Below are 24929 nucleotides of genomic sequence, written 5' to 3'. Positions count from 1 at the left end.
CAAAATTATTATCAATAGTATAAAACACTAGCCATTCCATATATAACCAAAACAGTTAACCTTGATGAACAAAGAAGTAGGTTCAGCTAAAAACCTACTGTTGTTGCCATTTCAACATTAGGAACACTAATTCGCACAGTATTTTTCAACATCTATTTATTAATATCCGGCATATCTTGAATAACATTTGTCTCAGATGACTTACATATATGATTCTAAATACGTAGAGGTTGAAGCAACTCCTTCACCATACCATCAGATCCAATGTAGACTGCCTCGGCACATTCTTTAGAAGGCAAAATCTCATCTAAATTGACATGTTAATGGCAGGCAACAACATTTTCAGCTCTCACCATTAGTAAACAAAATCCAGTTGCCTTTAGTGATTTGTCTTGTAGAAATTTGACAGAAGCATGTGCTATGTAGATTAATCTTCTGTAATGACAAGATTTCCCTCAGAAAATTCACAAGCCTGAATGGAGAGGGAAAGCTGCTTCTGCAGCTTTTTTACAACAAAGACTTCTGGCTCCTCACATATGGTCACCACCGTGCCCTTGCGGCCAAGCCTACCTGTACGCCCAGCTCGATGTGCATAATGAACTGAGTCAGTAGGTAACCCCAGATTAACTACAAGATCACATTCAGGTAAATCCAAGCCTCTAGCTGAAAGCTCGTTTGTTAGCAGCACCCTGACCTCCCCATTTCTGAACTTCTTTAAGATAGTTGATCTTACAAGTTTGCTGAGATCACCATGTAACTCTGCAGCTTTCATACCACGAGCTTCTAGTTTGAAGACAGCATCTTTTAGTTGTTTTGTGTGGTTCATAAAAGCTATCACACACTTGGCATCCAGAGCATGCACACACCTTCTCAACATATCAATTTTGTGCTGTATCCTAGTAATAGTGTAATAATGCTGCAAATTAGGGGGTAAGCTCTGAACACTAGGCATAGCTTGTATATTTGAGCTTGAACTAGCAGTAGAAGGTGTTCCTGAGTTATTAACAGGTCCAGAAGGAGGGACAGACTCGAGCGGGACGACTTTATTGGCTTGGACGAGAAGTGGATCACAACCCCAACTTCTTGCTGCTCTTATAACTGAAAAGGGCACCGTTGCAGACACCATGATAGTCTGACGCGCAGATCGCTTGACAAGTGGACTATTTGACTCTCCCCCACGTGCACCAGGTCTTCTCCCCACATGGTCTAATATCCGCTGCATGTCCTCCCGGAAATTGATAGCAAGGAGCTGATCAACTTCATCCAATACCAAGTAACGACAACCATGGGTAGGAAGCTTTCCAGCTGCACTAATCTCTGCTATCCGTCCAGGTGTCCCCACCACGATGGCAGGCTTATTCTTCCTCAGAGCTTCCTCTTGTCTTGATCGGTTTGCACCCCCTACAAGTTGCTGGACTAGTTTCTTATCTGCTGGTCCTAATAGCTTTTCTACTTCCCTGACAATCTGCATGCCAAGTTCCCTTGAAGGAGCTACTATTACTGCTTCAATGTCCACTTTGTTCCCCTTTCCATTGCCATTTAAAAGTTCCAGTTCCCCCCTCAATGGACCGACTTGAGACAATATAGGAAGGAGATAAGCTAATGTTTTTCCTGAACCTGTGTAGGACTGAATCACAACGTCGTGATTTTTAAGAACAGCTGGAACTGCAGCAGCCTGAACATCAGTTGGAACCGTAAAGCCTTCCTTCTCTAGCCTTTCGACCAACAACGGTGGAAGGCCAAGCTCTGAAAATGATTCCACAGCAAATGGTGCAGTCTTTATATCTACGGGGTTCCTCTCCTTAACCAATCCGGTTTTATTTCCACTAACTCTTTTGTTCACTCTGCTCTTGGGGACCTCAATTGTTGAAACACCCTGCTGGAGCTTATTTTTCTCATTTCCACTTACTGTCTTAACTTCATTCTTCAATCCAAGGCTAGCTAGAGTGAGGGATCCGCTGTCACTTAAAAAGCGAATATTACCTCGAAATGGAGCTATCCTTGTAAACTGTGAAACTTTTCTCAAAGATAAAGAATCCCCAACTAACAAGAGAGCCCTTGTTAGCAATAAAACAGGCATGATTTTTCTAGCACTTGTATACCTAGCTGCTATCTCATGGACGAACTCAAAAATGATATGACTATTTACAATGCCAAAATCCTCTCAAGCAGCATACTATCTCACCGATCAGACTGCAACAAGAACGTTAAAATCTCAAATATATATATAAAAATATTAGGACCTATAACAAGTAAAATTAAGATTTTATCATATCGACATTCTTTTTACTAGAAATTCAGATGTAGTGACAGAGGTATGCCTCTTTGTGCTGTAATATCCTCCCTCTTTGAGAAAAAGGAAAAGAAATTAACATTAGAGCAAAAGGCATGTCAAACATAACTCAAGCAATAAATTCACTATGTCCCAATCAAAACTTGTTGGTGTCTGTTATATGAATTCTCCATATCAATTCCGCTCCCCCCATCAATACATCCTATTTTTTTTACCTGTGTTTGTTAAGCTTTGAAACCCACCTTAGGTACTGAGTGGTGTCCTATCCTCCCTAACTAAACAGAATTCTTTGTGTTCATCTCATACCAACACCAAATAATTTGTCTTTAAAGGCCATAAGCAGAAGAAGCAATTTTTAGAAGATTACTTGTTCACTCTTTAAGAGTGAAGCCTGCACAATAAGAAAATCTAACAGAGACATCAATCATTCAGGACAAATTTTGCCATTTGTTGAAACCCCAGAAACCAGAAACCAATAAAAGCAGACATTTTGTCAAACACATGGTGACCAAGCCCAAGAAAACCAATCAAAACTGCACTCAACTCTTATTTCAACACACCGAACTCAACTCTCATGTCTACACACCTATGCATCCACTATCACATTCAACGTATAAGTGAAGTATTTTTAAAGTTTACTACTTTCAAAAGAGTGAATTGAAGGTCTTTTACCTTATGCTTCTGTTCTCCACCTTAGCTGCTGCTAGCATTCTGTTCCTAGCGAAAGAGAACCATATCCTGTTTCTTATCATTTTGATAACCACAAGGCCCAATTATGAAATATCCCGTTCTATTGGGCTTAAATAAAAAAGTCCACAAACTTTAGCAACTTAAGCCTAAGTCCTTTTTGGGCTGCAGCCCAATTTGTTTGGACAAAATACAAAATTGATCGATCGGCTGAATCTAATTGCATTTACTAGTCAAAAAGTATATAAAATATGTATATTATATTTTGTCAGCTATTATTTTTGACAACAACAACAACATCAAACCCAGTATATTCCCACAAGTGGGTCTGGGGAGGGTATTTGCTTACGCAGACTTTACCCCTGCCTAGTGAAGGTAGAGAGGTTGTTTCTAATAGACCCTCGACTTAGAAAGAGTGAGAAGAGGAATAAGGGGAAGAAGACGAGGGGGTAAAGGGGGGAATTAGTAGTACTAAACACTAACAACAGGGAATACGATAGCAGATGCGAACTAAATCACATGACTAAGTAACGATCTACTTAAGCATATATAGGAACATGAGTGCTACTAAGGAAACTGGTAGGAAAAGGAGAAACTTACAACTACTTACTACCCTTCTACCGTAATCCTCAACCTCCATACCTATTAAGGGTTATGTCCTCGGTAAGCTGAAGCCGCGCCATATCATGTCTAATCACCTCTCCCCAATACTTCCTTGGTCTACCTCGACCTCTTCTCAAACCCGCCATGGTCAGCCTCTCACGCCTCCTGACAGGAGCATCAATGCTTCTCCTCTTTACATGCCCGAACCATCTCAGTCTCGACTCCCGCATCTTGTCCTCCACGGAGGCCACTCCCACTTTGTCCCGAATAGCTTCATTTCTAATCTTATCTCTCCTGGTATACCCACTCATCCATCTCAACATCCTTATTTCTGCTACTTTCATCTTCTGCACATGTGAGTTCTTAATTGGCCAACAATCCACCCCATAAGGCATAGTTGGTCGAACTACCACTCTGTAGAATTTACCTTTAAGTCTTGACGGCACATTCTTATTACATAAGACGCCGGACGCAAGCCTCCATTTCATCCATCCCGCTCTAATACGATATGCGACATCCTCGTCAATCTCCCATTCACCCTGAATAATAGACCCGATATACTTGAAACTATTTTTCTTGGGGATAACTTGAGTATCAAGCTTCACATCCACGTGAGACTCATGAGTCCCGTCACTGAACTTGCACTCTAAGTATTCTGTCTTTGTCCTGCTCAACTTGAAACCTTTAGACTCCAAGGTTTGCCTCCAAACCTCCAACCTTGCGTTGACCTCGCTTTGTGTCTCGTCGATCAACACCATATCATCGGCAAATAGCATGCACCATGACACTTCACCATGTATGCCATTTTGAGAGCGACTAAAAATATACCTTGCTCAATTTGTTTTTAGAACTAACCTGGACTACCCAATCTTCCTCTTTTTTGTTTAAAATTTTAAGAAAAAACGAACTTCAGATGCTTGAACTAGAAAACACTTTGGCCTTTGTTTTATTTTGTCTAATTGTTTAATTTGGTTTGAGTGATGATTACTTTCAAGAAATTAAACGATTGATGTTTAATGCTTAGTACTTCCGACTTCGAATCTCATCATTCTGTTTGAAAAACAAAATAAATTATTTTAATTAAAAGAAATGTAAAATAAATTTGACGTTTCCAAGCAAAATAACAATTGCGATCCAGGTGTTCTTGCTCAATTAAATTTAATGAGATTTATTTTCGTATTGAAGAAATTGAAAGATTTTGAAATCCAATCCTTGATTGGAATATTGTATATGTGTCTAGTCTATACATAATACCCCTTTCTTATACAAAATTTCCTATATACTGTGCATATACATGTTCTTCTATCATTTGCTCTATTATAACAAATTTTGTCCTATGTATACTATGTATAAGAAATATATATAAATATAAAAGACAGTTAATTATAGATAACAAAGTTCTAGATTATTCCATATCTATCCGTTGCCACACCAGCTGGAATGTAATTGCAATTGTGAGTGTAATATGGATGGTTTGATTGGATGGCACATGACATGATTAGGAGTAAGGGCAGAATGTTTCGTTCTTTCGTGGAAGACCGGATTCTTTGCGATGTGGATTGCGGCCTGACTGTCTGAATGAAGGGAACTGGAAGTTCTATTGGTGTTGAATGATCATCGAAAAGGAGAATTAGCCAAGTGAGTTCTGCAACTACCCGTCTCATAGTCCTATATTTTGCCTCGACAGAACTGAGAGAAATTGACATTTATTTCTTTGATTTCTAGGAAATTGGTGAGGATCCGAGGGAGATAGAAGCTACTTACTGATTTCCTTGAATCTGGGCAAGAAGCCCAATCGGAGTCACGGAAAGCTTGAAGCTTGAATGATGATGACGCTGACAGAAAAAGTCCAAGACCTGGATCTCTAAGAAGGTAGCGAAGGACTCGTAGAGCAGCTTCTAGGTATGGCTGGCGAGGATCTTGCATATATTGACTCAGGTGTTGTATGGTGAATGAAAGATCCGGTCGCGTATGAGTTAGGTAATTCAATTTACGGATCAAATGTCGGTACAATGTTGGATCTGGAATGATATCACCGGTGTTGGCAACAAGTTTCTGGGTTGGATCTAAAAGTGAAGACACAGGCGGCTTATCCAGACAATTGAACTATTTAAGCAAATCCAAAGTGAACTTTTGTTGAGTCAAGATTAAACCAGATGGTTCACGGACAACTTCCATCCCCAAAAAGTAATGTAAGTTTTCAAGATCCTTAATTTTGAATTCTTGATAAAGGAAAGCTTTCAGTGCATTTAGTTCCCCTAAGTCGTTCCTAGTTAGCACAATGTCGTCTACGTAAACTGCTAAAATGGAAATTGAAGTTCCCTTTCTCTTGAAAAATAAGTAATAGTCATTTAGGGGATGTGAATAACCTTTGAAATTTAGTGCACCTGTGAGTTTTGAATACCATTATCGTGAAGCTTGTCGAAGTCCATAAAGCGACTTGTTTAACATGCAGACATGTTTGGGAGTTGGGGCAGTCATACCGACCGAAAACTTCATATAGACTTCTTCGTTTAAATCTCCATGTAGAAAAGCATTATTAACGTCTAATTGATATAACCCCCATCCTTTCTTGACCGCAGTAGCCAATAGACATCTAATTGTGGTTATTTTGACCACATGTGAGAATGTCTCATTGAAATCTATTCTTCACGTTGTACATCTCCTCTGATGACTAATCTTTCTTTCAAACGCTCAATACTTCCATCTGAATGTTATTTAACCTTGTATACCCATTTGGATGGCAGGGCCTTTTTATTTGGAGGAAGTTTAACTACATCCCAAGTGTCATTTTGTACTAATGCATCAATCTCTTTATGTATTGCCTCTTGCCATCCTCGATGATGGGTTGCTTGATTAAAGATTAGTGGTTCTTGAACATTTGAAAGGCAATTTAGGAAATTCTGATTTGAGCTTGAAAGTGTAGAAAAGGAGTAAGAAGTGGGTGTAACAGGGGAAAGAAAACAAGAACCACTTACATCTGTTAACTGGACTGCATTAATAACATAGTCACTCAAATAGGAAGGAGTTTTACCGACTCTTAAGGACTTTCTAAGTATGACCGGTGATTCTCTATTTTCAGGTTGAGGACTTGGCACTGATTCAGACATTTCTGGATGGGAAGGAGAATTGTCAAGCCTCGTGGATCTTCTAAATGCAATAGGTGAGTTCCTACTTACATTTTGAGGATTTGGTGTAGGAACTTCTTGGTTGTTAGGTTCCAAAAAATAATCTGAGTCTTCTTTTGAATTTCCAGAAAATAAATCGTGAAAATCAATATTCTATTTAGATGAATCTGAAAGGGAAAAAATAGGTTTCTGGATTTTTGTGGATCTGATAGAGCCAAAAGGATAAATATCTTTATGAAACACTACGTCCCTATATACAAGATTCTTTTGTGTGTTTAAGTTAAGAACTTTGTACGCTTTCTTACCATGTGGATACCCTAAAAAGACACAAGGTAAAGCCCTTGGATCATTTCGATGTACTGGGACGATACTGGTTTGATAAATTATTATTGCCCTCTTTATTTTGGACTTGGCAAATATTATTACTTTAAGTTTTACCATTAAAAACACGAACAAACTTGACTTAACCATAAAAAGAGACCGCATCTTTTAAACGACACTGTCTTTCTCCCACATCGACAATATACTGCACGAAGCGGTCCTTTATAGAAATGAACGGCGAAGATTAAGTTCACGACTTTACTTGAACATGATCTGTTCGATAGGCTTTAGTTCAAAGGAGACCAGAAACCGAGTTTGGTGGATGAAATTTAGCCTCTAGACTAGAGCGTGGTTAATGGTGATTCTCATGGCCCCTTGGGTCATGGCGCTCTAGACTAGAGCGTGATTAATGGTGGTGATGATTCTGACTTGCTGGGACACAGTCTAATGGTTGTCTGACAGATTCTTTAATTTTTGTTTTGCTGTGTTTAACTCTTAGATGCATGATTTTAAATCAAGTAGTACTAAATTCTAAAATGTATTTGGAAGAGTTTATACCAGTTTTGGTGTATTTCATTCGTTATCTATAAAATCTGTATTAGATCAAGTTTACATATCACCTCGTATACATAATACTAGTAAGGGATAGCCTATGATGTGCAAGCCCAATAATACTATTACCTAATATTAATGTCGTAAAAATATTTATTGTAGAGTTAGATCGAGTTATTCTTAGAGCACCTAGAGTCATTAAAAATTATAATTTTATTGGTCCCAACTATTATTGAAAATAAAAATTTAAAAGGAGCTTGTTTGATGATCATGTTATGCGAATTAGCAGGAGTTATAAAACTTTTATTTAACTTATAAGCATTAGCAATCTTCTTTTGTTGCAATATCAAGTAATCTAATGCAACTACAATTAGGTTCACATTTAATATTACCTCATATCTAAAATAAATATTCTTTTAATTTTCTTTATGCTCATTAAGGAAATCATATAAAATATTTATTATAAGATTCATTAAAGATTCATTAGTGGTTCTTGAACATTTGAAAGGCAATTTAGAAAATTCTGATTTGAGCTTGAAAGTGTAGAAAAGGAGTAAGAAGTGGGTGTAACAGGGGAAAGAAAACAAGAACCACTTACATTTGTTAACTGGACTGCATTAATAACATAGTCACTCAAATAGGAAGAAGTTTTACTGACTCTTAAGGACTTTCTAAGTATGACCGGTGATTCTCTATTTTCAGGTTGAGGACTTGGCACTGATGCAGACATTTCTGGAAGGGAAGGAGAATTGTCAAGCTTCGTGGATCTTCTAAATGCAATAGGTGAGTTCCTACTTACATTTTGAGGATTTGGTGTAGGAACTTCTTGGTTGTTAGGTTCCAAAAAATAGTCTGGGTCTTCTTTTGAATTTCCAGAAAATAAATCGTGAAAATCAATATTCTATTTAGATGAATCTGAAAGGGAAAAAATAGGTTTCTGGATTTTTGTGGATCTGATAGAGCCAAAAGGATAAATATCTTTATGAAACACTACGTCCCTAGATACAAGATTCTTTTGTGTGTTTAAGTTAAGAACTTTGTACGCTTCATTACCATGTGGATACCCCCAGAAAGACACAAGGTAACGCCCTTGAATCAAACTTTGTCCTATGAGACATAAGAGTGGAGACAAAACATAGACATCCAAAACACTTAAGTCTAGAATAATCATGTTTAGCCTTAAAGATGATTTCATAAGGTGTTTTGAACCTAAGTACCCTTGAAGGAAACTTGTTAATCAAATGTGTTGTAGTCAACACACAGTCTCCCCAAAACTTTACTAGTAGATGTGATTGATATAGTAAAGCCCTTGAGATTTTCAAAAGATGCTTGTGCTTTCTTTCAACAATTCCATTTTGTTGGGGAGTCCCAACACAAGTTGTCTGATGCACAATCCCTTGTTTTAAAAGATATTCTGCATGTACCTTTCCTGTTCCAAGCTCAAAAACATTGTCTGAACGTATGACTTTAATTTTACTGTAAAATTGTCTCTCTACCATTGCTAAAAAAAATTATAAAACTGAAAAAATATTTGACTTTGTGCTAAGAAAATATGTCCCAGTCCCCCTACTATAATCAGCTACAGTAGTTAGGAAATATTTGAATCCATCATATGTGTTTGTATTGTAAGGACCCCAAGTATCTATGTGGATTAATTCAAAAACATATTTAGTAGTGATAGAACTATTTGGAATTGGCAGCTTTGACTGCCTAGCCATTGGACAAATAACACAAGGTATAGAAAAATTATCACAAGAAGAACTAGGAATAGATAAAATCTTCTTCATATTACTTAAAGGCACATGGCCTAAACGATAGTGCCATAACTCGTTCTTTACATCTGAAAGACTCGAAAAGGAAAATAAAACTGAAGATTTCTTCTAATTATACAAATTCTTTCCTAGAACAACTCTATTACTAAAATAAGATGGCTTCTTGGAAATGAGTTCTAAATGCCTTGATTCCAGAATATATTATCCACAACTCTCCCTACCAATCACCAAATGCCTCTTCATTGAAGGGGCCTGCATAAAACAAAATAAAGAAGTGAATAATATGTTATAGTTGTTTTGCTTGCACAATTTATGAACTGATAACAAATTGAATCTGAAGGTTGGGACATATAAGACATTATGAAGAGTAAGGTTAGGAAAGATTGTAACTGATCCTGAATGAGTTACTTTAACCTTAGATGAATTAGGCAAGTTTACATTCGAATGTTTAAGTAGAAGATTCATGTTAAAGAGACAAGTTTCATCAAAAGTCATATGTTCAGTTGCACCACTATCTAATATCCATGTTTGATTATTGTTATGCGCAAAACAAGTTGTACATTTATGTAAAAAATATATACCAGCTAGGTTCACAACTGCATTTTTCTCAGAGCTACTGACATCTTGCTTTCCCATCTGTACCTGTTGTAGAAGATGTAAAATATGGGTGATGTTCTCGTGGGTAAGACCCTTAATGCCGGAGCTTTGTTATGCATTGTCCTCTGAAACAAGTGCATTGTTACCCTGAATAGATCCTTGGTATTTCTTCTGATTAGTGAACTTGAAATCCCGAGGAAGTCCAACAAGTCTATAACATTCTCCTATCATATGACCTTGTTTCTTATAGTAAGAGCAAAATGAGTTATTCTTCTTTCCTTCATAACCAGATTTCTTTCCCTTCAAGTCTCTGAAATTGCTTTTCTTTCCAACAGAACCTTGTTGTGCAACAATGAAAGAAGCTGAATCTCCTGGATAGATTGGAGCACAATGAATCTCTCTTTGCTTTTCATCTTGGATGACCATGGAGTAAGTTTGCCCAATAGTGGGTAAAGGAGAATACATCAGGATATTGCTTCTCACCCTTATGTAGGTGTCATTGAGCCCTATTAAAAACTGCAGCAACCTATGGTCTTGGTGAGTCTTCAAATTCTCCACACACACACACTCAATATGAACATGTGGAAAAATTTATTAGAGTATCTAACTCATCCCACAAACTTTTCATTTTCGTGAAGTAGCTAGATACACTAGAGTTTTCTTGAACTACAACACTTAGTTCTTTTTGAAGTTGGAACAGTTTAGCACCATTTGTTTTACCAAATTTGTCTTCCAAATCATTCCATAGGTCCTTTGCACTGTGAGAGTAAAGCACACTCTCTACAATCTCATTTGACAGAGAGTTAAGCAACCAAGATATGACCATGTCATTTCCTCTTGACCAAGCACTTTGAAGCCCAGGACTTTCATCTGGAATGGAGATGGTTCCATCAATAAAACCCAATTTGTCCTTTGCAGAAAGAGCTATCACAACATCTTTACGCCAAGCACCATAACTTTTGCCATCAAAAGCTGAAGAAATCAGGTTCATTCCTGGATAGTCTGAGGGGTGAAGAAAAAATGGGTGTGATGAATCAATCATCACTTTCTTGGATGAATCAGCCACAGGGTACTAACATCATATGTTTCTACCATTTCGGAAAAAAAGAAGGCACAATGAAAAGGTGAAAGTAAAAATCTCAAAATATGCTTAAATGACCTGCTCTGATACCATGTAGAAATTGAAAGATTTTGAAATCCAATCCTTGATTGGAATATTGTATATGTGTCTAGTCTATACAGAATACCCCTTTCGTATACAAAATTTCCTATGTACTGTGCATATACATGTTCTTCTATCATTTGCACTATTGTAACAGAATTTGTCCTATGTGTACTATGTATAAGAAATATATACAAATGTAAAAGACAGCTAATTACAGATAACAAAGTTCTAGACTATTCCATATCTATCCGTTGCCACACCAGCTGGAATGTAATTGCAACTATGAGTATAATATGGATGGTTTGATTGGATGGCACGTGGCATGATTAGGAGTGGGGGCAGAATGGTCCTTTGACTTAACCATAGGAGATGTTAATTCAAACCTAACTAGGTTACTTCGTGTACTTTCAATCTTAGCCGAAATTCCCTTCGCACCGCTTCTTCTCTCATCGATGGACAAGGAAGAATAAATCTTCCGATCATCATCTTCAACCTTTTCTCGATCAACTTCGTCGTTAACAACTACGGAAAATAAGGTCATTTATTTTACTCAAGAAAAAAAAAACAAGAGAAGAGGGGTCTATAAATCAAAGGCGGATTAAATACAAGGAAAGAGAAATATAACTTTATAAGACTTATTTAATTCTAAACTATTTCAATCTCATATTCTATTTTTTTTGGAGAAAAAGAAGTGAAAGTTGGTAAGTAACAAATGAGCAAATTCAACTTTCTTATTAAGACTTTTGGTCAAATTTCATAAGATTACAATAACTTAAATCGGACAAAAAGAGCTATAGGGGATATTACCTAAAGGCCTAGACTTATGCCACGCTAAAATCAATAATATAAATTCCTTAAACGAATATTTAAAAAAAATTGAGCTATAACCACAAAATTGCACCTCCACATTACATTTAAAAAGTATCAAAACTACCCCACTTAGGTACAGGACATACACCCCTTCGATGATTTCTCCCTTCTACATTCTTTTTTCCAATTAGTCACAAACACAACGTCCCACCCCCTCTCAATATAAAAAATTCCATAACAATGACAAATATGGCATGATTATATATATAAAAAGTTGCATGGACAGGAAATTCAAATTCTTAAGCTAGTAAAAACTAGCAATTCGTACTTCAGATTAGTAAATTAATGAATATGACTGCTTTAGCTCTATTATATCGATCTTTACTTAAAATTTTGATCCTAGCATCAAGTTCTGCTTTGAGAGAATGGCTCCACCCGATGTGATTCAATGTCATATTTCGACCATTTATACTACAGAACGAATGCCTAGTTTGAGGAAAATAAATTATTTTCTAAGTGATTCAAAGCGATACATCATAGATAAAATGAGGGATCTCAATTTCTTATTTATTCATGGAATATTATAGGGAAAAAACAAAAGGCAATCTAATACCCCATCATCGCTTAAACCGCAGTCTGAAAATATTGGAATTGAATTATCTATCGAAGTTGAAATAGCGAATTCTTCCATTACCAAAAAAAGAAAAGAAGTAATATTATCCCATCATTTCACAATTTCATAATAGGATTTTTCTAGAACAGTAAGTTGTATCAATTTATTTAAATATTGTAGCGAATTTAAAATTAAGACGTTAGGAGATTCGAACTAAAAAAGTAAGTTTTGAGATATACCCTTTTATTTTATTTCTATTTCGTATAAAATTTGATTTAAGCATACTCCCTCCGATCCACTTTAAGTAACTTTTTTTGGCTCTTTTCACACATATTAAGGAATCAAACTTTCTACCAAGCAAATAATTCTCTGTATTGATATTTCTCCTCCTCGACACCGTGTTGCTTTTCTGTAATAGCTTTCATTAATACAATCAAGCTTTTTTTCATTCTCAATTTTCTTTTCTGTTATCTCAATTGCTCTTGATATTGGTTTTCTCGCACGACACTGACAATCTTGTCTAGCGTACGGAGGGTACCCTAGTTGACGGATAGTGACTGCACGGATATCGATTGCTTAGCCTTACGTTGTCCTTCCAAGGAATCTCAGGAAGGCACCGTGTAACATTAATTAACAATAAAATTGATTATATTAACCTTAATTTGCTCATTAAAAATATAACAAACTAATCCTAAACTCTTTACATTAATAACAACTTTAAAAAGAAGAAGTTAATTCTTTCCTGATATCTGAAAATATTAATATTATGAATCACAAAAAAATCAAAAAAATCACTTAAGGAGTATTAAATGTTCTCAAACCTATAAGACAGCATCAGCATCCTTATCTCCGACGTAAGAATAAGCAATTCACAACTCCTCCGACACGTACTCTTTCTACATTTTATAAGTGGGAATTAAAGACACAACATTAAAAAATGATGTTGGAAGTTGGAACCTTAACGAAACGTAGAACCTTCTGGAAAATAAAAAACTTTTACCTATCAAAAAATTTTAAGGTACCTTCTCGCGACTTCCTAACTAGAAATTAGTTACTGGGACCCATGATTGCCCCTCACACCCTAAAAATTTGACCCGACCTTTTCTCCATTTTACCCCTACTATTATTATTCCCCTCTCGAACACATCATATTCTCCTTATCAACCACTTCTTCTTCAAATTTTCCTTCTATATTTACCTCCTTCGAACTTTCTAGAAACAAAAACACAGCTTTCTCTCAATCCCTCTTTGGGTTTGGATCTGTAATAGAAGTAGCAGTGGATGTCATGGTGCCGTTGCCGGTTGAACAAAGCGGCGAATCTACCGCCGGTGAGAATCAGAGATCTCTTCCGACGCCATTTCTGACGAAAACTTATCAACTCGTCGATGATGCTGCCATCGACGACTTGATCTCGTGGAATGAAGATGGAACGACGTTCATTGTTTGGAAACCTGCTGAATTTGCTAGGGATTTGCTTCCTAAATATTTTAAGCATAATAATTTCTCTAGTTTCGTTCGGCAGCTTAATACTTACGTAAGATTCTTATATTCTTAATAAAAAAGTCTGATTTTTTAGTCCTTTTTTGGTTATTCTGTTTACATTGATTAACTTGTTTCGTGAAATTATTGTTTAGGGATTCAGAAAAGTTGTACCTGATCGGTGGGAATTCGCGAATGATTGTTTCCGGAGAGGAGAAAAAGGGCTTCTTCGTGACATTCAACGCCGGAAAATCTCTCCGGCAGGGACTGCCGTTACTGCGGTTTCACCGACAATAGCGGTGAATGCAGCACAAACGGTGACGATAGCGGTGGCGCCGGCAGTGCGAATGGCATCTCCGTCAAACTCCGGTGACGAGCAGGTGTTATCATCGGATTCGTCGCCGGCTGCTACGGCTGCCGCTGCGGTGGTGCTAAGGACCACCAAGTGTACAACGACACCGGAGCTTCTGGAAGAGAACGAACGGTTGAGGAAAGAGAATGCACAATTGAGCCAAGAATTAAATCGATTGAGGAGCTTATGTAATAATGTATACAATCTGATGTTGAATTACACGGGGAATCCGTCGGAGACGCCAGCAGGAATTCCAGAAGGAAGAGCTCTCGAATTGCTTCCCACTGGGCAAGTTGCGGCGGAGGTTGAAGGCGGAGCCACCGCTACGCCGGCGGAATGCAGCGGTGTTAAGGCGGAGGAAGATATAAGCCCGCGGTTGTTTGGAGTATCAATTGGGGTAAAGCGCGTGAGGAGGAGCAGCGAAGAAGAATCTGAAAGAGAAGGAAGAGTGCAGGATCAAGTACAGCTGCACGCATCAGACGTGAAATCAGAGCCATTGCTGTGGATAGATCGATTAGGCTAATGATTTGTTGGAGAACCAAAAAAGACAAAAATTTAGAAGTGGTCCCCAGTAATTGGGTCCCACAAATGTTGGAAAAGAACACGTGTACAATGAAGGTAATTATCAATGTTGGTTCTGGGAGTTTCTGAGAGCGGGTCAATGTTGTAAAAGGTCACTATATTTGAAAACTATTGTTTACAAAAAAGACCACAAAAAGCGGTGGAAAAGGAGAAAAAAGGTGGCTTTCAAAATGATCCATAATTGGATTGGAAAAATAGGGGAGGTGAGCTGGCCTAGTTGAAAAAGATAGACAAATGTGGGAATTAAGTCAAATGTTTTAGTTAGATGGGAAGTATTTAGGTTGCAAGTTGCAAAAGAATTTTTGGTTAGAAAATTGTTTGTACATAATTGAAACAAAATAATGCTGTATTGTAATTTAAAGTTCTTATTAGACTTGCTGAGCTTTGTTCTTTTCCCTTTTTTTCTTTTCCTTGCGTATCTGTTTTATTTTGTTTGAATTGTTATTATTAATTTAGTATTGTAAATGAAAAATATTAGTAGTATAATGTTAGTTAAGTTCTAGTACTCCTAGTATATTTGAATTCTTGACCTGGCTAAAATAATAAAGTTTTCATTTTTGGGATGTCATGAAATGGGATTATGGAGATATTCTTTCCCAAATATAAGATGACTGATATTTGAGATCCTTTTGAAAAGGTATGGGAGGAGTTTAAGTAATGTGATTTATGTGGATGCAATTATGCAAACTATTTATGATGATCGGAATTGGTAATCTATATCTATATAGTATAAATGCAACATTCTGCAACATATTCTTTGGCCAAAAGAATATGTGTTATTGATATTACATGAAAACAAAGATATTTCTGTAAATCTGTTTATCATATTTTGTAATTTTTCTTTTCAAGAAATTAAATATCATAAAAATTGAGATTAACGAGATTACTATACAGTAAGTCGAAACATTTGCAAATACTCGATCTGACCAATATAGCGGAGCACACAGCAGCTTATAACTGAAAACTTTCGTGTGTTATTACAACTAGAATGAAGGAGTAGCATTTCTTCATTTCAATTAGTTCTGGAACAAAAACTAGATCAATAAAGAAGCAAACATGTCTCATCCGGCTTTAAGATAGATATGTAAACAAGAAAGGGATAAAAAACCAAAATTGTGAACTATAAATCAAAGAATTAATGCAGATTTTAAGGGATAAAAAGGTAAAATTGTAAACTACTCTATAAATTTAGGAGTCAAAGAATTTAATGCAGATTTTAAAATAAAAATAACTCCTCCATTAATTTGTCGAAGATCCTTGACCGTTTTGACGATACTGGTTTGATAAATTATTATTGCCCTCTTTATTTTGGACTTGGCAAATATTATTACTTTAAGTTTGACTATTAATCACACGAACAAACCTGACTTAACCATAAAAAGAGACCGCATCTTTTAAACGACACTGTCTTTCTCCCACATCGACAATATACTGCAAGAAGAGGTCCTTTATATGAACGGCGAAGATGAAGTTCATGACCTTACTTGAACAGGATCTGTTCGATAGGCTTAAGTTCAAAGGAGACCAGAAACCGAGTCTGGTGGATGAAATTTAGTCTGGTGATGATCGTTCTAGACTTGGGTCATGGCAATGATCGTTCTTATTTGATCAAGTTTATAATTTTATTGGTCCCAACTATTATTGAAAATGAAAATTTAAAAGGAGCTTGTTAGCAGTTCTTTTATAAAACTTTCATTTAATTTATAAGCATTAACAATCTTCTTTTATTGCAATGTCAAGTAATCTAATGCAACTACAATTAGGTTCACATTTAATATTACCTCATATTTAAAATAAATATCTTTTTAATTTTCTTTATGCTCATTAAGGAAATCATATAAAATATTTATTATATGATTCATTAAAGATACATCCTTGAGTTCTAAGGAGACAGGAAACCAAGTCAGCTGGATGAAATTTAGCCAATAGACTAGAGCGTGATTAATGGTGGTTCTCATGGCCCTCGGGTCATGGCGCCGTAGATGATCGTTCTTAGCCTCATTTCGGGTGTACTGGGACGGTCTAATGGTTGTCTGACAGATTCTTCAATCTTTTTTTTTTTTTTGTTGTGTTTAACTCTTAGACGCATGATTTTAAATTAAGCAGTACTAAATTCTAAAATATATTTGGTAAGAGTTTATACCAGTTTTTGTGTATTTTATTCGTTATCTATAAAATCTGTATTAGATCAAGTTTACATATCAGCTCGTATAAATAATACTAGTAAGGGATAGCCTATGATGTGCATGCCCAATAATACTATTACCTAATATTAGTGCCGTAAAAATATTTATGGTAGAGTTAGATCGAGTTATTCTTAAAATACCTAAAGTCTAAAAATTATAATTTTATTGGTTCCAACTATTATTGAAAATGAAAATTTAAAAGGAGCTTGTTTGATGATCATGTTGTGCAAATTAGCAGGAATTATAAAACTTTCATTTAACTTATAAGCATTAGCAATCTTCTTTTATTGCAATGTCAAGTTATCTAATGCAACTACAATTAAGTTCACATTTAATATTACCTCATATCTAAAATAAATATCTTTTTAATTTTTTTTATGCTCATTAAGGAAATCATATAAAATATTTATTATAAGATTCATTAAGGATACATCCTTGAGTTCTAAGGAGATGAAACCAAGTCTTGTCACGACCCAAACTAACCTTGTCGTAATGGCGCTTATCGTGGAACTAGGCAAGCCGACTCATTTCCTAACAAACTGATATTTTCATTTCAAAGAAAAATTTCAAGGCTATTTAACATAAAAACCTTCGTGAAGGAGTTCAAATCAAAATAAAAGTGCGGAAAAGAAAAGTCCGACATCGGGGTGTCACTAGTCATGAGCATCTACTATAATTTGTATGACAATATCGAGACTAACATAGTCTGGAAAATAGCTAAATACAACTAAAGGAAGATAAGAGGGAGAAGAGCAGGGCTGCGATCGCTAGGCAGCTATCTTGCTATCCCCGAAAAAATCTGCAACCGAAATAATCAACAGCCGCTACCGTATCCAGCTACACCTAGATCTGCACATAAGGTGCAGGAAGTAACGTGAGTACGCCAACTCAGTAAGCAACAATAGTAAATAAAGACTGATAATTAATGACGAGCAGTAATGCAAGTAAAGTTCATATCACAAAAATTCAGTAAAATACAACATGCTTTTAAAACCAGGGTTTGGATCAAATCAGCTCTTTTAAATCCAGTTCTAGAAAAAAAATCATTTAAAGATATTTTCCAACAGTTTCAAATAGAGGCTTAATGCAAAGGTGAACAAAAATGATGAAATTATATACAGCCCCTCGGGCAGACCTCACAATCACTCGTATACAGCCTCTCGGGCATACCTCACAATCACTCGTAAATAGCCCCTCGGTTATACCTCACCATCACTCATGCCTCCCAGTCACTCAGCACTCGGCACTCGCACTCAGTAGGTACCTGCGATCACTGGGGGTGTGTACAGACTCCGGAGGGGCTTCTTCAGCCCAAGCGCTATATTAAGCCAAACTATGGCATAAATCAATCAGGCCCTCGACCTATATCAAACATGCTGTGGCGTGTAGCCCAATCCCATAAATATCCTCACAAATCAGACCCTCGGCCTCACTCAGTCATAAACCTCTGAAGCCACTCGGGCTCTCAGTAAAACATGGTATTCAGCCCAAAACAACATTTATATGCGTCAAAACGGAGTAAATAAAACTGAATTATGCAGTAAACAGGTATAACCACGGCTGAGTATATATTTTCAATCGAAAACAGTGAGAGGATAGTAAGAAAAGGCCCCTAAAGGTCCAGACAGCACTGGCACAAGGCCCAAACATGGCATTCAGCCCAATTTACAGAAACTCTTTCTAAAATACATAAGTATCATATAGTTTCAACAAAATATGCAACTTTACAGTTGCTGCGGGACGGACCAAATCATAATCCCGAACGGTGCACACCCACACACTCGTCACCTAGCATGTACGTCATCTCAAAATAGTAAAATGATACGAAATTTGGGGTTTCATACCCTCAGGATTAGATTTACAATCGTTACTTACCTCAAACCGATCAAATTCCTACTCCGCGATGCTCTTGCCCCTCGATTCGGCCTCCAAATGCTCCGAATCTATTCACAATCAGTACAATACCATCAATTTATGCTAAAGGAATAAATTTCACAAGAAAATCTACCAATTTAGACCAAAAATCCGAAATTGACTCAAACCCGGCCCCCGGGACCACGTCTTGAAATCCGACAAAATTTACAAGACTAGAAAGCTCATCCACTCACGAGTCTAACCATACCAAATTTATCAAAATCCGGTATCATTTTGTCCCTTAAATCCTTAAATTAAACTCTCCAAAATCCCAAGCCCTAACCACCCACTAATTTCCACTAATTTCCACTAATTACATGATTAAACAACAAAAAATCACCATAAATACAAATATTAGGGCTCAAGCAACTTACCTCAATGAAAACCCCCTTGAATCCCTCTTCAAATCACTCCCAAAAGCTCTAAAACCGACTGAAAATGGTGAAGAATAAACCAAAATTTGTGAAGTGTGCAATATATACCTTCTGCCCAGGTTTTTCGCACCTGCGACCTATTTCACGCACCTGCGGTCAAATAGCCGCACCTGCGAAACTCACTTAATTCCTCAGCATCCGCACCTGTGCCCAGGCCTCGCACCTGCGGGCTCGCAGGTGCAGCTAAGCCTTCGCACCTGCGCTCCAGCCTTAGCCTCCCATTTTTTGCATCTGCGCTCCAAATCTTGTGCCTGTGGAAGCGCACCTGCGCATCTTCCTCCGCTTCTGTGAAGCCTGCCAAAATTCTCTTCTCCGCATCTGCGCCCCAGGTTTCACACATGCGGGCTCGCAGATGCGATAGACTTCTCGCACCTGCGCATCCTGCCTAGCCCAGCACTGCCCGCACCTGCGACTTCCCAAGCGCACCTGCGGTCTCGCACCTTCGACTCCCCTTCCGCATGTGCGGAAACACCAGCATAATTCATACCAGCAGCCCTCAAACACCAAAAGCCAATCCGTCGGCCATCCGAAACACACCCGAGGCCCTCAGGACCTCAACCAAAAATACCAACAAATCATATATCAACATATAAACTTAGTCGAACCTTCGAATCACTCAAAACCACATCAAAACACCAAATTACCCTCGGATTTAAGCCTAAGAACTTCTAATGTTTCGAATTCCACAAACAACGCCGAAACTAACCAAACCACGTCCGAATGACCTCAAAGTTTACACACACGTCACAAATGACACCACGAACCTACTCCAACTTTCGAAAATCCATTTCGACCCCGATATCAAATTTTTCACTGCCGAGGGCCTCAGATGGATTCCGGATGGTTAACAAATTGAGTTTGGACTTGGAAGAAAAGATGAGGCAGCTGATATCTGGTGTGATCGCACCTGCATAATAAGGGCCGCAGGTGGGAGGTCGCAGGTGTGAGCCAATGGTCGCATGTGCGGTTTGGTCGAAGCTGGGCAGTGACCGCAGGTGCGAAGGGTTGTCCGCACTTGTGAGGTCGCATATGCGGAGGTGCGAGAGTGAGAGAAGAATTTGGGAGCGCAGGTGCGAGGGTATGTCCGCACCTACAGAGGCACAAATGCGGAAGGAGGGCTCAAGTGCGGAGTCATGCTAGGTAGAGGGAATGCGCAAGTGCGAGGTTTTGGCCACACCTGCGAGACCGCAAATGCGACGAATAGGCCGCATGTGCGAACGCCGGGGCTGGGCAGTGTGTTCTTTAAAAAACAAGGGCTTGGCTCATTTTCACCTCATTTTCTCCATGAGAGCCGGTCTTGGAGCAAGTTTGGAGCTCATTCTTCGTCATCAATGTGAAGGTAAGTGATTCCCACTTATTATAAGTTAAATACATGGTTTTATAAGGATTTAAACATGAAAATTAGTATAAATTGTGGGGTTTTTGGTAGAAGACCTAGAATTTGGTATTTTTGGATTTTGACTACGATATTGGGTATAAAATTGAGAATAAACTATATATTTGAGTTCGTGAGGTTATGGGTAAAGTTTATCTTAAAAAATATTTGGAATCCGGGCACGTGGGCCCGAGGGTGATTTTTATTGACTTTTCGATCGGGGTTAGAAATTGTTATAAATTGGATTATATTGAGTATTTGAGTATATATTAATGGGTTTTCATAATTATTGGCTAGTTTTGGAGCGTTGTGCATCGATTCAAGTTGTTTGAAGGGCTCAGAAGCCGGTTATAGAACTACGGAGCGAGGTAAGTCTCCTTTCTAACCTTGTAAAGGGGAATTAACTCCATAGTTGAACTAAATTATTGTATGCTTCTATTTATGGGGGCTATGTACACACGAGGTGACGAGAGTCCGTACGTAGCTACTAGCTATGCCTATATCCGGGTAGTTTTAGGCTCACATCATGCCTTGTTGATATTGTTATTGATTTATGTTTATTGCTTGCCTTGAGAGGGAGCGAGATTGAGTTTGCTTATTAAATGTTTTGAAAGGAGTTGAAATTGAAGAACTTAAGATTTAAAAGGTTTCATTTGAACTTCGTAATTTCAAAAAGAATTGAGGAATAATATACTAGCTGAAGAAATCTATGTGTAACCGCGTCGCTTGTATTTCGCGAGCGGGGTAATTTTCTAAAAAAGCTACAAGCTGAATTTTCCTTATTTTGAGAAGAATCAAGAAAGAGATATGATTTTAATATTAAATTTATATTTGACCGCGTCGCAAGTATGATCCGCGAGCGGGGTGATTCCTTAAATTTATGTTTGACCGCGTCACACGTATGATTCGCGAGCGGGGTATTTCCTACTACTCTCATGGGAGCGGGCCGTTCGCCTCGGAAGATTAAATAGATGCATCTATGGTTCACGCTATTCGACCCTTTCGGAGTGCACGATTTAAATATTTGTTGGATCGGGCCGTACGACCTCAGCATGATTTGCGCATGCTTGTATTGCTTGCCTTGAAATTTATAAATAATGATATTGTCTCCTCGGCCTGAGTTAAATTGTTCAATAATGAGAGATAAATTTGGAGATTTCTTAATTATGAAAGAACTGCTTACTTACTTCAAAATGTTGAGCTTGCAACCGTTCATATAATCCATACTTAATTATATCATTGATATCCCATTTATAGCCCATAGTAAGTATCGAAGTCGACCCTCGTCACTACTTCTTCAGGGTTAGGCGGGATACTTACTGGGTACACGTTGATTTACATACTCATACTACACTTGCTGCACATTTTGTGCAGGTACATATATGTTTGGCGGCCTTGTGGGCGCATAGGCGCGATTATGGCGGGGACTTAGGTGAGCTGCATTCTATACGATGCTTCGCATCCAACAAAGTCTCCTTCAGAGTACTTATATTTTTCCTGTCCAATTGTATTTCGGACAGCTGTTGTATTTTATTTTGCATTCTTAGTAAATGCTCATGCACTTGTGACATCGGATTTTGGGATGATTATGTGTTGCACAGTATTGGAAATTCTTTTAAAGATATTATTACGTATTTTGTAAACTCCATCTTCTGCTATTTAATTGAGGGGAATAACTATGATTTCAAAAATATTAAAATGAGAATTTACTAATTATTGGTATTGGATTGCCTGACAGTAGTATCCGGCTCCATCACGACCTTTCAAGGATTTTGGGTCGTGATAACATGGTATTAGAGCACTAGGTTCACTTAGGTCTCACGAGTCATGAGCGAGTCTAGTAGAGTCTTGCGGATCGGTCCAGAGACGTCTGTACTTATCTTCGAGAGGCTACATGGCGGTTAGGAGCACTTTCCTTTTTGATTCTCATCGTGTGATTTGATTCCTTTGAGGCTTATGCCTTCATTTCTTTTTCATTCAATCTTATGCGACGTGAAGCGCGTTATAAATCGAGAATTGAGGAATTGTAATGGTACTACAGTTGTGGTGCGGGATGTTTCTCCCTGCGTAATTGATTGGGCTATTGTCATCGCCTTGTGGAAGGATATTCTATCATTTCAGTTCAGTAACTGTACTTCTGAGAGCTTGAGGCTATGCACAGGTTGCTATGATGCTCATGAGTGATGGTAGGATGCTTTCCTATGTGTCGGGGCAGTGAATGACTTGAAAGAAGGTTTACTCAGTGGATGATATAGAGATTCGGTATTTTACTTCCGATGGAGGAAAGGCAATCGAACTAAGAATGTTCAGACTTGGGCTGATGGAGTAGCGGGACTCGATATTTTTGAGAGTGGTGGAATCTTCGCCTATGATGTGGCGTCATCATCCTTGATTGGTTATAATGTGATAAGTTCGCCGATGTTATGGTTTCCTTCAATTCGACTTGAGGAAGGATATATGGGAGGTGCCTTGCAGTGGAGAAACTTATAGAAGGCCAAGTGTGAGAAACAAAAGTTGAGTAGTTGCTTAAAGGAGAGGGTTTGACCAAAGTGGGAAAGTGGCAGAGTAGCATGTGAGTCCTGTGATAGGATAGCTACACGTCTTGAGGAAAGTTTAGAGTGATTTAGGATTCATGGTGGGTAGTGACTAGATCTACAGGCTTAATTTGGAATATTGGCTGCTATATTAAGGAAGATTAGATGTGACAGAAATGAGTTGCATGATATGAAGAAGGATACCACATGACTTTGGATTGGAATGTATTGTCGCACCTTTAGTTGACATCCATGAGGAGTGAACGGACTGGTGCAGCTGGTGAATGAGCTCGGACTCAGGATGATCTACTAATTTCGTAGTAATTATACCCAGTGCAGCGACGTTAGAATATGTCGGCATGCAGTTTCCACAGGTAGGTCATCTCCTGTGAGCGGGTTAGCGGTTGCATGGTGTTGACGAAGCTCCTATGGAATATTTCTACTGACTATCCAGGAAGAGGTCGAATATGTGCATGTGGCTAGTGATTCAGAGTATTCATGAAGTGTTTAACAGAAAACATTTCGAGGAATTTGGCGGGTTGATTGTGCTAGATCATGTCGATGAAGGAAGAATCTTGGTGGGTTTCAGGTTTACGCAATAGTAGCTTCAAGCTAAGTGGGAGAGTCCCACCGCCCACAGTTGGATTGCATGGTCGTCTATTTGTAAGATTTCTGGTTATTGGCATATTGATGGGTTATTACGATTAAGGAAAGAGAATATCAGTGGTAATTTGAGCAAGCGATTTGTGGAATGTGTGCTATAGTTGGCCTTATCGGTTCATGCTCAGGATTTGGGAAGACTCAGGATTTATGCTTCATGTATAGACGAGTTACAAGGAAGATGATTCGACCAGGTGCTTCTTTGAAAGGGTGATCATGTGCTAGCAGAGCCTTGGAGTTGATTATATTCGGGACCAAGTCAGAGTGGGTGATTCTCAATAACGGTCCTAGTGGATTCAAAAGTTAAGGTGTGGTGCCTAAGGATTTCAAGTCCATAGTATGGTTGAATATCGAGCTTTTGCAGCGGATTATGATAAAGGTGCTTAGAGTGTTCCGTGTTATCTTTAGTCTACGGGGTATCATGAGAGGAATGGGAGAATGTAACTTTGGATTTATAGAAAAATCACTAGAATGGGTATATCAGTTGAAGACGCAATTATGTGCACAAGGAGGGTATGAAATGGTTTGTGGGTTTTGAGACAATGTGGTCTTGTGAAATGGGGTCACTCGAGATGAGTGCGGATTGAGTTCATTATATTGATAAAGGAGCTGTTGTTATTTCTAAGGAAGATCCAGAGTAAATTAGGAGAAGTCGGATTTGGTTAGCAATGGTTGAATTGGCATGATGATGGTAACGATCAGCTCCTTCAGCGTGTTGAGTTGTGCATGTGATTTATGGCGGTAAGTGTGAGGTTGGTATGTTATGTGTAGACGGATCGCGGAAGGATTATGGTGGTTTAGACCACTACTTGAGGTTGGTATTTTCTACGGATATGAGGATTCGGTCGCGAGTTGAGATGGTTCTCTTGGA

At 38.1% G+C, this 24929-nt stretch overlaps 3 protein-coding genes across 4 annotated transcripts; 1 reads left to right on the top strand and 2 right to left on the bottom strand.

Moving 5' to 3' along the window:
• Window positions 1–17: 17 nt before the first annotated feature.
• LOC107775042 (DEAD-box ATP-dependent RNA helicase 47, mitochondrial) lies at window positions 18–3065 on the bottom strand. The gene is made up of 2 exons (XM_016594716.2): window positions 2966–3065; window positions 18–2193 (listed from the first exon to the last, which is right to left on the bottom strand). Exon 2 carries the CDS (start codon window positions 2078–2080, stop codon window positions 428–430), a length of 1653 nt encoding a protein of 550 aa, XP_016450202.2. The 5' UTR covers window positions 2081–2193; window positions 2966–3065; the 3' UTR covers window positions 18–427.
• Window positions 3066–10064: 6999 nt separating this feature from the next.
• LOC142177383 (uncharacterized) lies at window positions 10065–10944 on the bottom strand. Its single transcript, XM_075245866.1, has 2 exons — window positions 10603–10944; window positions 10065–10496 (listed from the first exon to the last, which is right to left on the bottom strand). The coding sequence occupies exons 1-2, from the start codon at window positions 10942–10944 to the stop codon at window positions 10065–10067; spliced, it is 774 nt and encodes a 257-aa protein (XP_075101967.1).
• Window positions 10945–13339: 2395 nt separating this feature from the next.
• LOC107775044 (heat stress transcription factor B-2b-like) lies at window positions 13340–15328 on the top strand. Of its 2 annotated transcripts, none has more exons than XM_016594718.2 (2): window positions 13340–14076; window positions 14177–15328. In XM_016594718.2, the coding sequence occupies exons 1-2, from the start codon at window positions 13828–13830 to the stop codon at window positions 14894–14896; spliced, it is 969 nt and encodes a 322-aa protein (XP_016450204.1). In that variant the 5' UTR covers window positions 13340–13827; the 3' UTR covers window positions 14897–15328. The 2 variants fall into 2 exon arrangements, with proteins under 2 accessions (XP_016450204.1, XP_075102598.1); XM_075246497.1 differs by having other exon boundaries at window positions 13938–14076; window positions 14185–15328.
• The last annotated feature ends 9601 nt before the right edge of the window (window positions 15329–24929 follow it).

This window comes from Nicotiana tabacum, chromosome 23, assembly GCF_000715075.1.
Source record: "Nicotiana tabacum cultivar K326 chromosome 23, ASM71507v2, whole genome shotgun sequence".
In the NCBI taxonomy this organism is placed as follows: Eukaryota; Viridiplantae; Streptophyta; class Magnoliopsida; order Solanales; family Solanaceae; genus Nicotiana; species Nicotiana tabacum.
The sequence above is the reverse complement of the archived record's forward strand: the minus strand, read 5'-3'. Positions and strand labels throughout refer to the sequence as shown.